This window comes from Tachypleus tridentatus, chromosome 13 (assembly GCF_004210375.1).
Source record: "Tachypleus tridentatus isolate NWPU-2018 chromosome 13, ASM421037v1, whole genome shotgun sequence".
NCBI classification, from domain to species: domain Eukaryota; kingdom Metazoa; phylum Arthropoda; class Merostomata; order Xiphosura; family Limulidae; genus Tachypleus; species Tachypleus tridentatus.
The window spans coordinates 178280256-178298671 of record NC_134837.1 but is presented as its reverse complement, the minus strand read 5'-3'; the positions used below and the strand labels follow the sequence as shown (position 1 = coordinate 178298671).

General features: G+C 35.4%; 1 protein-coding gene across 6 annotated transcripts in view; it reads right to left on the bottom strand.

Annotated features, from left to right (window-relative positions):
- LOC143239680 (uncharacterized) overlaps window positions 1-18416 on the bottom strand; it is an 89320-nt gene that overhangs the window by 6046 nt on the left and 64858 nt on the right. For all 6 annotated transcript variants that reach the window (XM_076481038.1, XM_076481039.1, XM_076481040.1 and 3 more), the window contains 2 exons: window positions 12759-13017; window positions 10603-10725 (listed from right to left, as the gene is read on the bottom strand). In XM_076481038.1, coding sequence (XP_076337153.1) covers window positions 10603-10725; window positions 12759-13017 — 382 coding nt within the window. The remainder of the gene's footprint in view (window positions 1-10602; window positions 10726-12758; window positions 13018-18416) is intronic.

Here is an 18416-nt window from a genome sequence, read left to right as displayed (position 1 = left end):
ATGTAAACACCAGAGTACGAGTGGTTTCTTTCCCAACAATGTCTGGTAGAATATTTTTGATTAGATATCATCAACCAGGCTTCGTATGCTTAATAAACATTACATACAACATAAACAGATAGAAGTGTGATAAAATAAACAGTTTTATTGGATTTTGTTACCATAACAATAATCAAATAAATGGTGTTACTGTAGTTTGCAACCAGGACCCCGCTAGTAGAGTCTACGGATTTACAACGCTCAAATGAGGGGCTCGATTTCCCTCGGGGGGCTCAGCAGATAGCCTGATGTAGCTTTGCTTTAAGAAAACACACATATTTTGCAACCACAGTTAACCACAATAAATAATATTATTGTTTCTGACGACCACAACGTACTATAATAAAAACAATTGATTTTAGATACAAAGTCGATCTCTACGAAAAAAAAATAATTTATACGATTTATTTTAATTTTTTCATTTCACGTTTTGCAAAATAATAACATTAATTATAAACCGTGTACATTTTAACTTCGAAAAACTTTTAGTTCGAAAACTTTTTTGTTAAGTTATGTGTAACAAAAGAAATAATATTATATACTTGAGTAGGATAATCATAAAGCGTGTATATTAGACATTCACGTTATAAAGCACCGTACATTTAAACCACGGTTAAAAGCACGTATGAAATTTGGGTACACTTTACGTCTTAGTTAATTATGAAGATTTTTCCCAACGGTAAAACATATATTAAATGTTCTTACAACTACGAGGCCCGGCATGGCCAAGTGGTTAAAGTACTCTGGGGGTCACGGGTTCGAATCCCAGTCCCACCCCACCCCAAAATGTTCGCCCTTTCAGGCGTGGGGCGTTATAATGTGTCGGTCAATCCCACTATTAGTTGGTAAAAGAGTAGCCCAAAATTGGCGGTAGGTGGTGATAACTAGCTGTCTTCCCTCTAGTCTTACACTGCTAAATTAAGGACGGCTAGCGCAGATAGCCCTCGTGTAGCTTTGCGAGAAATTCAAAAAAGAAACAAACAAACAGTATAGCGGCTTGAAAGTCATCCTGAATTCAATACCAACATTCAATGTATCCAGGGGACTTCTCGCGTTATTTCATGCAATAAGATTACAAACCGGCCTTTATATTAAAAAAAATTTTGGGTGTGTGTTTTCTTATAGCAGAGCCACATCGGGGTACCTGCTGAGTCCATCCAACATGGGAACGATTAAAAAGAAAGAACAAGTTCTGATTGTATTGTGTTTAACAGCTTATTGATTTAATAAATGACAAAATGTCGTGACTGAAAATGGAAACTTCGTCTTATTTCCGATTATTAGTTTAACAGTATAATACTCTTTTTATACAAGCGATCTTATTCTGTTCATCGATAACATGAATCTCATTTACACATTTACAGAGATAATTTTTTCTTGTTCATTGTTGTGTGCTATAATTCTTTTTATTTACACAAGATTAACAAGAATCGTTAATTTAGAAAGAGGAAATAGAGATTGTCGAAAAGTTTGGTTTGTTTTGAATTTCACGCAAAGCTACACGAGGGCTATCTGTGCTAGCCGTTCATAATTTAGCAGTGTAAGACTAGAAGGAAGGCAGCTAGTCATCACCACCAACCGCCAACTCTTTTACCAACGAATAGTGGGATTACCCGTCATATTATAACGCCCCACGGCTGAAAGGGTGAGCATGTTTGGTGTGATGGGGACTCGAACCCGCAACCCTCGGTTTACGAGTTGAGTGCCTTAAGCACCTGGCCATGCCGAGCATATTTCTTAAGTTTTCTTATGTCCATTTATGAAGAATTAAAAGTGTTAAAGGTGAATTATACAGAAAAAAGAAAACTTTACAGTCAAAAGAACTACTCATACTAATTAATTTTGCAGGTACACATTTTTTATAAAAATATGTGCTAATAAATGAAACATAGAACTTGGTGCAGAAATAGCCCTTTCCGAGCGGCAATCCGAACGTTTTAGTTTTTATGTTTGGCGCTACGAAAAGTACTGTGACGTAACAATTGCCAAGCAAACCGTCAACGCCAGCGCGTTAAATGTAAATAAACATGGCCAGTGCATACGGAGATACAGATGCGGAGTCTGTTTTGACTTTGTGTTCTGAACAATGTTGAGTAGCGCCATATCAATTCGAACCTACTCTGAACGAACCTAGAACAGTTACTTTTAACACTAGACAAGTTCTAGTGATGAGGACAGTTCCACGAGCGAGAGTAGCGGAACTGTGACTGATACTGATAGCGCCCAGGCCGGTTGTGAGTCGGTCACACCTCCGGTGGAAGAATGGTAAGCCTAAGTCATGACAACAAATATGGTCTGTATTATTTCACGTGCAGTTTTAAGCATCTCGAAACCTGTCTGATGTTTATAAATTATTGGTATCACAGACTGGGTTTTATTTGTTTATACTTTGCCGACTATGGTAACTAATACTCCACCCTTCCACAATCATTGTACCGGGTATTTATGACTCGTAACAAATTAATTTCAATTATACGTCATAATTATGTCTATAAAATCAAACTAGGTATAGCAGTCTGAATAGTTAATTTAACATTTATCATAAAGTATAACTTATATGACATATTCCGTACGTTTGTGCAAGGTGTAGGTGTGGTTTATGCGAGCAGATGCCAACCAGGAGAGAGTGCGTTTGTTGTCGCTCATACGACAAGGTGTCAAACCAATTAAAAGATGAAGAGTGCATTACCAAGACTCAAGACCTTGATGGAAATTGCCTGAATATCGATGTCTTGGAAGCATCATACTATGAATCTGTTGACTTGAATGATGATGAGCCAAGTCACGAGTGTGTATTTTTTCAAAATGCAGTCAAACCTAAAATAGTATATTTGAGTTTAACCTACAATTAAAGATACTGTTTATCCAAAACTATGATTCTACTTGAAACCCACGGAATCCAAAACAGTGGGATCCGACATAAAACATGAGCGTTCAAAGTGATCTTGGCAAAGCTTTGCATGGTGTGAAGGAGTCCAGTTCTTCCTATTGACCATCCGCACCCACTGTCGCCACCTTGCCGGTTCCTTCTCCTTGCACGGAAACGAAAAGAAGCTTTTGCCCGATGCCGAACCGTTTTTATAACCATAAGCAAAACAGTAAACCATAAAACAAACATAAAGTAGCAATATCAAGACAAAAAAATTAGTCTCACAAAGTATGTAATCCGAAAAACGCACCGATAGATTTACATAAAACACCAGCACTGAAAGGAACAAAATGGTCGGCGCGCAACGAAGCGTGTTTGGCAACTATTACGTCATGCATGTAAAACGTCCCGGAAACAGCCGAACGACCGAGAGGAACTTGAGTTCGAGGACCCGCATATTTTGTTTCAATTTTTACTCAAAAAACTAAAGTGTTTAAAAATATGGCAACCACACAGGAATTATACCTAACCAAAGTACAGTTTCTAAAGCAATTATTAAATTTGTCGAAAATTCACCTTCAAGCTACTACGCACGTGCTTGTGGGTTCGGTTGAATGTTACATGTCTTCTAACAGTTTACTGCTGCATTGAACTTACTTAAAATAATAAAAAAATGTACAACAAAGAACAAGCATATGTATTGGTATACAACTACAACAAACAAAATGAAAAGTTTCTCTCAAAGGGCCATCTTGAAGGTAAAGATTGTATCATGGCAGATATAATAACAGGCTTTCATCAGTGTTGCAGTGTAATGTAACAAAAGACGAACAGCAACAAAACAATCACATCAGAACGAAATGATATTTCTTCTAAGATAATGCAACATAGATTAGTGCAATATAAGTAGATAAGTAACGTGTTTAGGTTGTTAGGTCTACATGACACATATGTATGTTCTTCAACAGCCTGCAATGCACAAGTGTTTGCTAGAATAATTGTTTGTTTTGTTTTGTTTTTAATTTCGCGCAAAGCTACACGAGGGATATCTGCGTTAGCTGTCCCTAGTCATCACCACCCACCGCCAACTCTTGGGTTACTCTTTTACCATCACATTATAACGCCCCCATGGCCGAAAGGGCGAGCATGTTTGATGTGATGGGGATTCGAACCCGTGACCCTCGGATTGCGAGTCGAGTGCCTTAACCACTTGGTCATGCTAGAATAAAGCAACACAAGCAATGCATACAAAATATACGATAGCCTCACACTTATTGTAAGTCGCCAATTATCAACAACATTAACAGCCACTACCTTAACACCAACTATTTAAAAATATCAATAGCCATATGAAATAATGCTATACGCGCTGATAATAAATACTAAATACGCAATAATCATTTCAGCTAAGCATAAAAAACAGTAAGAAAATTACTACCCCCTTCTGAGTAGGAAAATCTGCTATGGCAATCGTCCATTGTTAAAAACGTGCTGAAATATAGTCGCGGAAATCCACGTAGAGATAGCAAACTCGAGTAACGATGAACAATAGCGAAATCGGGAGTCTTTTAGTAGAAGTTTCCATTTAATGCCGTAGAAGATGCACGAGTTGTAGTTTCTAACTCACACGCACTCCGGGAAAACACCCGAGGTCGAATTAAATTTAAAGCTACTTTTCAGTTTTTGCAAAATTTCTCTTCAATCACACACTACATTAAAATCACCTGCAATAATTTTATAGTGAAGTCATAATATAGATTTGTATCTTGAGCAAATTTTCAGCAGTAAACCTCCAGCTTTATTGCTTTTTTGTGATCTTTATTTGCAGATTTTAAATTCTGAATTTTTATTTATCTTGTATGTTGGCTTTTATAATGCATAGCGATGGGCAACTCTAAGCTTAGAGTAAGATAACATCCCCACTAAGTACGTATAAACTTTTACTAGTAGAAAAGCAGCCTTTTCAAATAAAACAAATACGTCTGAATATCGCTTTAAATAAAGTTTTGTGTCTTTTAAAGTAATTATTTACTGGGCCAGGTGGCTTCGTGCTTGAGCTTTCGTGTAAACACACGTTGAACACGCGTCGAGTACAAAAGCAGCCACTCTGAACAACATCGCATCTATCATGTATTTATAACCACATAAATCAACTTTCAGTGAAAAACAATAAATTTTTAAATAGGGCATGGACATTCGCAGTACTTCGTATAGTATATCTGTCTAAGTTTTGATGCAAAATGCCCAGATAGTTTTATAGGCTTGTGAAGCAAAAACATTAACAAGAATATCAACAAGTTGGCAAATTTTGATTTTGACTACAATCGTGAAATCGCTTATTCGGTTTCTCGTCAATGTTTGGGTGGTCTTAATTATTCATAAAGAAGGTTTAGAGAGTTTTTCAAGAATAAGACTCCTTTTTAAAATGGTTTTTGCCCGAGTGTCATAGTAGTATTTTGAGTAACTTTCTGTGCGATCCCTATTATGAACCACTATCGTAGCTCATGATAATTTCGTGTTAATATGATGTAAGTTTTTCTTTGTACATTTCTAAGTTTACAAATCTTCTTCTTGTTAGCTTCTTGTTCGTTAGAGTTTTTTTTTTGTTACGATTTGATTTTGTCATTCCCAGATCCTTCAATTTAAATAACTTCGCGTTTCTTTAGTGGTTATTTTTAATTTGTCATCTTTATAAATTACATGATAAGAACTAAAGCAGTTTCAAATGTGTTTCGATTTTTCATTGTAACCCTGTTACTGAATATTTACCTAAAGCACAGGTTCCCAACCTTTTGGCACTCGCGACCCCTTACCTAAAAGTTTGAAACCCATGTGACCCCCTACTTAGGGCTTACTATCAGCAGCTTAATTTTTCTTTTATTTTTTGTGAAGGAGAGGGAAAGAAACATCTAAAAAATATTTTAAAATTCTGTAATTATTTATTAGCAAATTAAATCACATTGGTCCAACCTGAATTCACAAAAAGAACATATATTTCTTAAAATAATATTAACATAGGTTTGAACAGCTATCCAACCAAGCTAGTGAGATGCCTGATGTTGCATTTCAGCAGCAAGCTTTGAAATTCGTGGCCGAGCGTTTGTTAGAGCAAGTCTCATGTCATCTCCAACATCCAATCTGTTCCTATTCTTTGTTTTTATATTGACAAGAGTGGAAAATCCTGCCTCACACAAGTAGGTAGAAGCAAATGGAACAAGGACACGTAAAGCTATCATGCTGACTTTGGAGTATGACTGATACATAGCGCACCAGAACTGAGTCACGGATTTCACCTTGAAGAGATCACGAGCTGAAGAGTCGTTCCTTAGATCCAGAAATTCATCTTGGATATCATCTGGGATGCTGGATACATCAAGTTCAGTACAAAATGGGTTCCTTACCAGGGCCTCCTGTTCCTGTGATAGCTCAGGGAAGTAACGCTCGACTTCCTTTTCTAGAGACTGAAGATGTTCGGTAATCTCATCCTTGAGGAACTGATCCAGTTGGATCTGAGACTCATCCGTCACTCCACAAAGTTTTTCAAACATAGCAATGTTTCCAAGATTGGTTTTCCGACGCCAGTTCTGCAGTTTGGAAACAAAGGCCCGAAGACTATCTTGAAAAAGGAGAACATGTGTTTCCCTTCCTTGAAGCTTCAAATTGAGCTTGTTCAGCTGGTCAAAAAATGTCGGCTAGGTACGCAACCCTTTTATTCCATGCTTCATCTTCGAAGTGAACAACAAGATCTTTCCTTTCTTGAGTCTCCAGGAATAGCTTTATTTCATCTTTAATTTCAAAGACATGATTAATAACGTTTCCTTTCGACAACCAACGTACTGCTGTGTAGAAGAGAAGGACTTCGTGGTCAGCATTCATGTCTTTGCATAGTTCGTTGAATAGGCGAGTGTTGAGTGCTTGAGTCTTCACATAATTTACAATTTTGATTACAGATTCAAGCACTTCCTGCAGAGAAGCAGGGAGAATCTTACTGGCGAGAGCATATCGGTGAATCATGCAGTGGATGCCCTTTGCTTGAGGTGCTAGCTTCTTCACTCTCGACTGGAATACTGATTTCGATCCAAGCATAGCCGGTGCTCCATCCGTACAAACCCCACACACATTTTCCCATTGAAGATCTTCGTCTTGAAAGAAAGTTGAAACTTTTTCCATGACATCATCAGCTTTTGTTGTGGTTTCAAGTGCACTGCAGAATAAGAATTCGTCTTTGATGTCACCTGAATTAATGTATCTCACGAAGATAAGCAACTGAGAACATGAACTTACATCTGATGACTCGTCGATCTGAAAGGAGAACAAAGGGGAACCCTTGATTTCAATCAAAACCTGTTCCTTCACATCCATAGACATTTTAGAAATGCGCCTCTGTATAGTATTATTTGACAGGGATACTTGCTGCATCTTCTTTGCACTGGCTTCTCCAAGAATAAGATTTACTGCTTTCATCATGCAGGGTTTAAGAAGTGTTTCTCAAATCGTGTGAGGCTTTTTTTGTTTAGCAATTTCGAATGCAATCTCATATGAAACTTCCACTACGGCTGCACTCTGCTGCTGAAACGACCCACTTCTATCGATTCTTTGGCTTTTAAGACACCGTTCATGCCGTTTGAAGAAATCCAAACCCTTCTTTGCGTGTTCTGGATGTTTCGTCTCGAGATGACGCTTGAGTTTTGATGGTTTCATTGACTCTGCACTCAGGACAGCATGGCACAAAACACACTGTGGTTTCTCGATGCCGTCGTTGGCGAGCACAGTGGTGAAGCCAATGTTGAGGTAGCATTTTGAGTATCTGCGCCGTTTAGCCATGGACACAACTCACCTCTACTGCTTACTTATCTCCTTGTTAAAATAAAATAAAAATGTTGAATAATGAACGCTTTGGCAACTGTATATCTTACACTGACTACTTGTGGAGGGTGCAGGTAGAGTAATGATGGGAGCGTGGCCAGTCGCGCGATTCGTCATCCACCAATCAGCAACGGACATGTGACTCACGTATCGACAGCGAGCACACACACACTTAATCACAACTAAACAGACACACAAACATACGTACATGCGCGTGCACTCACATACTCGCTACTCACTAGTACACACATACATACAGTTGCAGACACATACACAGGCACATTCACTCACAAGCACGCATACGTACACCCATAATATCACCTAATGACATTGAACTAACGTAACACACGTTTTGCTTTGCACCGAAACAAAAAATGTAAGAGCATGAAAATGTAATTGATGAAATAAAATTAATGTTATCCCAATCTACTTCTAACATGGCTACGCGACTCCCCTGCCAAGGCTTCGCGACCCCTTGGGGGGTCGCGACCCACCGGTTGGGAACCCCTGAACTAAAGCAATATGCATTAAATACATATTCTCTGGTCAAAAAGCTATTTCGTGTAATTTTATAAGCCTACATAACTGCGTTACTGAATAAAGCCCCCCCCCCCCCCAGTGGCACAGCGTGCGGACTTATACTGCTAGAAACCGGGTTTCCATACTCGTGATGAGTAGAACACGGGCATCCATTTTTGTGGCTTATCAAATTGGTTTGTATACTTTTGTCTTAAAACGCTAAAATCCGGGATTCGTATTTCCTACGGTGGACAGAGACTAAATGTCTCTGGTGGTTACAGTTTGATTATGATATTTTGTAGGAGTCGTGTTTCCCAAATTAAGAGATGGAAGAACAAGAAAATAATCCATTTGCAAAATGGTTTTGTCAAACATATCGATTGATATCCACGCAGTGAAAAAAGACGCGTTGGGACATGATGGTGTAAAACAATGACTGAAATAGTCTTGCCGAAAACAAGTACTTCACCTTCCATTTATAAGTTTGTTTGTTTTTGAATTTCGCACGAAGCTACAAGAGGGCTATCTGGGCTAGCCGTCCCTAATTTAGCAAAGACTAGAGGGAAGGCAGCTAGTCATCACCACCCACCGCCAGTTCTTGGGCTACTCTTTTACCAACGAATAAGAGAATTGACAGTAACATTATAACGCCCCCACGGCTGAAAAGGCGAGCATGTTTGGTGCGACAGGAATTCGACCCTGCGACCCTCAAATTACGACTCGAGTGCCTTAACCATTTGGCCATGCCGAGCCCCATTTACGAGTAACAATGCTTCAAGCATTACCATGACTACAACTAAACTATGTTTTAAACGTTCGATGTTTTCTCTCGCCCCCCACACACATACATTCGAAGTACAAATAATGTATATATTCAGAGGGTTCAGTATGTAATATCAAAACAGTTTTCTACGTACATGGCTGAAATGTGGCTGACTGAATCAGTTTTATACGTACACAGTCGTCGTCTAGTCGACCTTCCGGACACATTACGAATTTGTTTAGTCTGCATACTGCCAGTACTTTATGGTTATGTATGTAACTGTGTGTGAAGATTTGAGCGGTTTTGGACATTGCGGTTGAACTCGAAATCTCATCAAGGCTCGTTTAACGCGAAGCGTTTTTGACACAGTTATGTATGCTTTCACAATATAAATTCACATGCACTCTCGTTTTATACATTAAAATTGATAAAATGTAAATCTGACCTAGAAATTTCCAGGGCATAGCGGATGCATACAAATCATATATGACAGAAACGATGCGTATTAATTCTTGATGACGAGAAACCCACTTGAAATAAAAATGCATCTCAGAGCGGCTGGTCTGGGTATTATCACTTGTATTGGTAAGCAGAGAACAACGTTTCTACCTTTCTTAACTTGAAGATGACCTAGGAAGGTCAAAACGTTGTTCTCTGCTTACTAATAAAAGTGATAATACCCATACCAGCCGTTCTGAGATACAATGCGTATTAATGAACACTATATTAATTGAAAACATTGTTGTGACTCTAGATACAGGTTTATTAAATCTCACTTGATGTTGAACCGAAATTAGTAACTTTGCAAATTTGAATTAATAAATATACGATTAGAAAGTTTCATAAATATACCAAACATCTTCGTATTAAAAAAAAATATTCCAATGAAAACGCCTCAGCGGTAGGTTTTCCATGTACATCGATGATTTTAAATAAATAAAACTTCTCTTTTATTACCTTTATGATATACTGGATGACACTTTTATTACCTTTATGACATACTGAGTTGAATCTTTTATTACCTTTATGATATACTGTATGACACTTTACATGGTAATGGAACTAATTACAGGATGAACGCCTAATACATACATAGAATAATAGTCCAAGTTCTGAATACTTCACATTGGGTTATTAAAATATACTTCTGTCCACAAACGTAACATACAAAGTTAACGAGCACAGTGCTTAACAAATTATAAAATTCGTGTACCGACTAACGAATATTTCGTCAAAGGGAAGTGTCCACTTTGTGACCCAAATTTTGACATCCAGTAAACAAATATTTACACCATACACTTAGTTTCTCTCACCTTCGATTAAGACTTGAGATTAACTTGAAAAAAAAGGAAAGTATTTTATAGCAGTTATATGGATGTTGTTTTTCTTAGTTCACTTTTTAATCCTGAAAGTGAACCCATTTTACTTCCAAAAATAGACTTAGATTTCTATTAATATCAATACAATTACCCTAGAGTTAGTTAAAACTAGGTCTTTTCACTTATAAATATTATCTTAAATCCACTACACTTCTTTGTTAACTTACCTAAATGTTGTAGTTGTTCGTGGTTCTCTGATGTTAAAAAGCTTTCTTCAAGCTGATCAGTTAGACGTTTTGGATCGTTGTGATTTTTATTCAACACCAAGTAAGTCATGAACGGAAACTGGCCTGGTATAAAACCAAAATAATTAGTTGAATATTCACATATAGAAATATATCATATATCAGCCTAAAGTCATGACATAAAACAAAGAGTTGCGTAATTCAAAAATGACACACGACACCTAGAGGCATGAAACGAAATTAAAAAATTGCAACAGAGAGATTTAAATTAGAAAATCGAAAGTCCACAAAATATTCATCAACTGTTATTTAATGACTGCGGCAGAATTCGTCCACATTTTCTAAGATAAATTTTATTAAACGCGTACAATTTACTCAGAAAACAAAGGTTAATAAACAACTGGTACTACAGACTCTCGCAGTATACCATCTCTAAATACTTAATCATATACACCGTATATAACCGTAAACATTTATGATTTGTTTGCTTGTTTTTAAATAAAAAAACACTTTGAGTTAATTGTTGTGTTCACAGCAGTGAATCGAACCATAGATCTTAGCGTTGTAGGTCCTTAGACCTATCGCTGCCCCACCGGGAAACAAATAGGTATGGACACGTGTTAAACAAAACCACTATTATAATAATTATTATAATTGATTTATTCATTACTCAGATTTCAATTGTGTTGTATGATATTCATATTGACCGTAAAGAGGGCGGACCTTTAATCAATCTATCTTTCATCTTCACTAAAGTTTTATATCACATATTTTAATACACTTTACTAATACAAACTGCAATATTTCGAAGTTTTTGTTGCTTTCATATTTTATCAATATTCTTCTTGCTCGATTATAAATCAAAATATACCCGAACAAACTGTATTATTATAAGAATATATAATGTATTTTCCCACAACGTATACTATTTATTACGTTCCCTATACAATCTCCTTAAGCATTTGATATTCAGAATATAATCTAATATTGACTTTACAATATTACTCTCGATACATCTTTGCACCTTAACTATAAAAACCAATAAGATGAATTTAATTTATTGTTTGTTTATTGTTAAGCACAAAGCTACACATTGGGCTTCTGTGCCGTGTCCACCACGAGTATCGAAACCTAATTTTTCTTAAAGTTGTAAGCCGTTGGAGCCACTGTGGGCAATTATCAACTGGAGCATAGTACATATAGTTATAAATAAATAAAAGGGCCGGAAACTGCAAAGAACCTACAAGTTGGTTCGTGGTTCTAATAAAGGCGTAAAACCGGAACGTTGAAGAAATAAAAAACATTGAAAGGCTCTCTGGAGTTCACAGTTGTGTTATTTACTTGTAATTAAGATGAATTTATGTGACTGAGATTCAAAGATCCTTAAACATGTAGATAATTTTTAAGATTCAAACTATTTAATAGTTTTTAAATGCTAGGTAATCTTGTTTACTTGTTTTTAAATTCCTTTTCTCTCACGAATTGTATCCATGAAAAACTGTATTCTATTTAATACGAATTTATGTATGTGTATAATTTATGTATGTATATAATTTATGTGTGTATATAATTTTCATGGTAAATTATTTAAGATACTTAGATATTCTTTTATATTATTAGTGACATCTGGAAGTTTTAAAATACAACAATATTAGTTTCATTAAATTATTCTTTCCTAAAATTTCAGTTGTATGGTGTGATATGAGAAATACCCAGGTACCTCTGGTAGTTCTAACAGAAAATTCTTAAAAATAGGTTTTGTATTTGTTTATATATTTTTAAACAGGTATATTGCCATTTAGTAAAGCGTATAGCCTCGTTCTAACAGTGTGGTTTCTTTAAGAGACTTTCACATATTCACGATTTTAATGTTTCTGTACAAAGCAAAATAACCAGAGATATGTAAGAAGTTATTTCTTTAAACGTTGCCCATGAACGTGGTTTGATCAAAACAGCTAAATGGCATTTATGAAGATCAAAGTTTTGCAGGTAAACAAAATAGTTGAAAAAAGTATTTAAAAATATACGAACAAATATTTAAAAAACATGCATTATTGAATGCTACTTCGTTCTCTAAACCCCCCCTTCCACCACCATCAGTACAAGACATAAGGATAATAACTGTTAGGAACACCTACTGTGTCGTTCCACATTAATCAAGAGCATTCCTTCGGTTGCGGTTTGTGACTTTCGAACCAAACGGAATTTCTTCTTCTGCATCTCGAGCTGAGTAGATATCCAATCTCGAGAGGGAGTGTCGAACTTCGAAGCACGTGAGAAATGAACACGAGAGGTAAAAGCCGCGTTCTCTCCAAAGTCTATAATTATGCAGATTTTGGGGTCTTGCACTTCAATCATGCTTAAAGCTTGAGAGGGCATGCTACCGATCTGGCATCCCTAAACGGTGAACATAAAGAAACATTAATTTCACTTCATCAAAATGTTCTGCTTAGGAAATAAAGAAACAACAACTATTTTGAAGCAAGTATCTCGTGAGCTAGTAGAATCCTTAATACCTTCAACTAAATAAAATAAATCTCTTCTAACTGTAAACTGCAAATCCAAATCTGGTGAAATCTAACGATTTCACATTACGTGATGCTACTGTGGTTGAACGTATTAGTAACACAGTTGTTAGCAGAGCATTATACTACTGCCAAAAGATTGTAGTGCAAAGAAACGATTTTAAACATTCCTTTTCAAGTTTGTTTGATGTTAAAATGCTTTTTTATGTTAAATCATACTTTTATGTGATTTTCGATACAAGAAAAATTATTACAATTAAACTTTCTTAGAAAAATATTTAAATGTAACTATGTAAAGTAAAGTGATTGGAAATTTCATAGATTGATAGAGCATGATTCGTATTTATGGCAAAGCTACTATGACTATTCGCTTCTGTCCCTATTTTGAAACTATTGACCAGCATCCAACAAACATCACTTTAATCCTACTAAATTATTGACTGACACTCTTATAACGCACCCATAGTTTTAAGTGGAAGGGAGAAGTGTTTTGTAGCACCACACAGATTTAAACTCTCTTCATCAACTCCGAAATTCAGAGCTCCACCATAAAGCATTCTGTACAGGTCAGTTAAGAAGTAGTTATAAACCAGAAACGATCATCAAAATATTGCATTTCAGTGGCAAAGATCTTTATGACATGTTGCAACGTTTCTACTTCTAGTTCAAACATATGAAAACAAAACAAGAAAAATGATTATGAAGATCCTCTAAATGTAAATTATATTCCGATGACTGTGAAGATAAATAGCAAGAAATATGTCAAGAAATTAGCCCCATATTAAAAGCACACTTCTTAAGTATACCATGCCATGAACAAATTCTTTTAGAAAAAGAACATAATCTGGTGATTAGAGCGATATAAACACAATCTGCTAGTTGCAGGTTCCAATCTCAGTAACCGAAAATTCTCGCCCTTTCAGCTCTGAAGGCATTATAATGTAACGATGAATCACAGCATTCGCTGGTAAAATAGTACCCTAAGAGTTTGTTGCATACGAATAGTGTTAACTAGTTGCCTTCCTACTAGTCTTCCACTGTTAAACTATGGACAGCTACCCCGAGGAGATGAGCCCCACCAGATAAAACCTCTGGGACAATTATCGATGATGCACGGCATTAATATGGTGTAAGTATAAATGTGTAATAAATATTCAAGTTTTACAAGTGTTACTGACTCCACTCCAATGTAATAGAAATATATAACACTTACTTTTCACTCACTCTACTGACACTACTCCATTGTGATAAAAATATGTAATATTTAATTTTCACACACTACTCCGGTGTGATAAAAATCTGTAATATTTAATTTTCACCCACTACTTCATTGTAATAAAAATCTGTAATATTTAATTTTCACACACTACTCCAGTGTGATAATGATCTATAATATTTAATTTCCACACACTACTCCATTGTCATAAAAACCTGTAATATTTAATTTTCACACACTACTCCAGTGTGATAAAAATATGTAATATTTAATTTTCACACACTACTCCAGTGTGATAAAAATATGTAATATTTAATTTTCACACACTACTCCATTGTGATAAAAAATCTGTAATATTTAATTTTCACACACTACTCCAGTGTGATAATGATCTGTAATATTTAATTTCCACACACTACTCCATTGTCATAAAAATCTGTAATATTTAATTTTCACACACTACTCCAGTGTGATAATGATCTGTAATATTTAATTTCCACACACTACTCCATTGTCATAAAAATCTGTAATATTTAATTTTCACACACTACTCCAGTGTGATAATGATCTATAATATTTAATTTCCACACACTACTCCATTGTCATAAAAACCTGTAATATTTAATTTTTACACACTACTCCATTGTGATAAAAACCTGTAATATTTAATTTTCACACACTACTCCAGTGTGATAAAAATATGTAATATTTAATTTTCACACACTACTCCATTGTGATAAAAAATCTGTAATATTTAATTTTCACACACTACTCCAGTGTGATAATGATCTGTAATATTTAATTTCCACACACTACTCCATTGTCATAAAAACCTGTAATATTTAATTTTCACACACTACTCCAGTGTGATAAAGGTCTGTAATATTTAATTTTCACACACTTCTCCATTGTGATAAAAATCGGTAATATTTAATTTTCACACATTACTCCATTGTGATAAAAATATGTAGTATTTAATTTTCACACACTACTCTAGTGTAATAAAAATCTGTAATATTTAATTTTCACACACTACACCAGTGTGATAAAAATGTAATATTTAATTTTTACACACTACTCCATTGTGATAAAAATATGTAATATTTAAATTTCACACACTACACTACTCCAGTGTGATAAAGATCTCTAATATTCAGTTTTCACACACTACTCCATTGTGATAAAAATCTGTAATACTTAATTTTCATGCAATTCTGAAATGTGATAGAAATGTATAATATTTGATTTTTACACCCTCTACTGACACAACTCCAATGTGATAGAAATCTGTAATATTTGATTTTCACACATTGCTGCAGTGTGACATTCATATACGTTATTGACATTATTACTTAAGATTTTGGTCCTCAAAAGATTCAGAAAAAAAGAAAACTGAAATCCTTCTATCATGATTCACAGTTGTTTTTAGAAAGAAATAGAAGAACGTTAGTACATAAATCATACAAATTTTGTTTTACTTTATTAAAATATAAAATTCGTTTCTACAAACTACTGTCATTCTTTTCGACCACTTTGTACAAGACAAACATTTGTAAAACTACATCAAGAGTGCTGTCTTAGGTAAACAATCGATTGGAAATTTGAGACAAAACCTAGATCTTAATCGGTTTAATTTACTGTAATATTCCAGAAGTTAACAAAGTTTTGTTTCTTGGCGAAACCTGAATTAGGCCACATCGCGTCTGGGGCCTACAAAAATGTCGTGTTAAGCAAATAGCAGTCTATCAGTCTCGACTTCTTTTACTTATTGAATATTTCCTTTTGAAACTTCGAGTATATGCATTCTTTATTGTAAGTGGCTTTAGGAAACTACTTTTTCGCTTTCGACTGCATAACCATAATTATTTTATCATATGTTTAAACATAATCTGTTTTAGGGTGTTTAAAAAATAACGTGCATTAATTGTGGCTTCTAAAATATTAACGCGTGACGTTACCTATTTATTTATTGAAATTAAATATGGCTAAATATGGTTTCTAAACTTTTAACGTGTGACATGAGCTGTTTGTTTATTCAAATTAAATATGGCTTCTGAAACGTTAGCTTGTGATGTTAGCTATTTGTTTATTAAAATGGAAAGGCTCGGGACGTAATCTGAAGGTCGCGGGTTCAAATCCCCGTCACACCAAACAATCTCGCCCTTTCAGCCGTGGGGGCGTTATAATGTGCGATCAATTCCACTATTCGTTGATAAAAGAGTAGCCCGAGAGTTGGCAATAGATCGTGATTACTCACTGCCTTCTCTCTGGTTTTACACTCCTAAATTAGAAACGACTAGCGCAGATAGCCCTCGTAGATTTTGCTTGAAACTTAAAACAAGCCAATAGATACTTAAAATTAAATACAGCTTCTAAAATGTCAACATATGACGTCAGCTGTTTGTTTATTGAAGACGTTTGCAGAGAATAAAATCACTTAACGGTTAAGCAAAGAGAGTATACAGACAAATGGCACATTTATGTAAAAGTGCATGTTATATATTTAGATCATTTGTTTATTCAATTATCTTAAATATTATATCTAAATTTTCATTTTTAAAGTTATTTTTTCCGTTGCTAGCGGACCCGGCATGGCCAGGTGTTTAAGGTACTCCACTCGTAATCCGAGGGTGGCGGGTTCGAATCCCCGTCACAACGAATATCCTCGCCTTTTCAACCGTGGGGGCGTTATACTGTGACCGTCAATACCACTATTCGTTAGTAAAAGAGTAGCGGTGGATGGTAATGACTAGCTGCCTTCCCTTTAGTCTTACACTGCTAAATTAGGGACGGCTAGCGCAGATAACCCTCGTGTAATTTTGCGCAAAATTAAAAAAAAAAACAAAACAATCACTTGCTAATGAATATTTTTTTAATTACTAAATTCAATGTTAACTCCTAGTTTTTCCTAAAATACTTCCACAGCGTCAAATCTTCAGGCTTCGACGCTAAATATCAAGTTTCAATAGCTAAGGTGGGCACAGTCCAGATAATCCATTATGTAGCTTCGCACTTAACAACAACCAAAACAATTCTAAATAGCTTAAAATGTTTTTAATTATGCTTGTTTCAATGTATGTACATTTAAAATTGTTTCTTAAATAACGTTTCTCTTAAAGATGTTTCTCGCTCCCCAGTGGCTCAGCGGTATGTCTACGGACTTACAACGCTAAAAACCGGGTTTCGATACCCGTGGTGGGCAGAGCACAAATAGCCCCTTGTGTAGCTTTGTGCTTAATTCAAAACAACAACAACAAAAGCTGTTTCTCACTGTTAATAATGTGTCCAGAGCGGAGAATTGAGCCCGGGAATTTAGTGTTGTAAGCCCGTAAACTTATCGCTGTTCAATAGGGGAACTTTGCTTTTAAACGGTCGTTGTTTAAAAAGGAACATGTTAGAAAATGTATTATAAATTGAAATTATTTCATTCTCAAGAAGCACGAATGGTAGCTGAAAAGAACTCCGTTAAAATTAAACATAAATATTATTAAGCTAAAGACCAGTTTGAACCATTTATATTAGTTTGGATTCACGATTCTTGTTTGTGTGATCATTTTCTTTCGTACTTCAAGCTCTTGGCATAAAAAAGTTCATCATATCAAATCACACTTCTGTAGTTTTATCTTGTATGTTAATTTAGCCTCATCGGTGTTTCATTTTCTGTTTTGTAAAATTAATGCTTCCTTTTGTTTAGGTTTTTACATTTCTACTTTGTTCTTCAGAAAGTTATTGTTTTGGTTTCCTTTCTTGCTTACCCCTGGTGGCTCACTGGTAAAACTGAAGACTTATAATTCTAAAAATCGTGTCTTGATATTTGCTGTGAGCTCAGAGAGCTCATTATGTAACTCTGTGCCTAACAACAAACAAAAATCTTTCATGCAGTAAATTCCGTTTCCACATATAGATAACAATTCATTGTTATTTCATGAAGACAAAACGATGAAATGGCAGCGTTGCATCATAATAAAATGCACTACAAAGTGGTGGTAGTACCAATTATACTGTTTAATAAGTAATTAAAATAATTATGTAAATGTAAAATAATGTAGGGATGG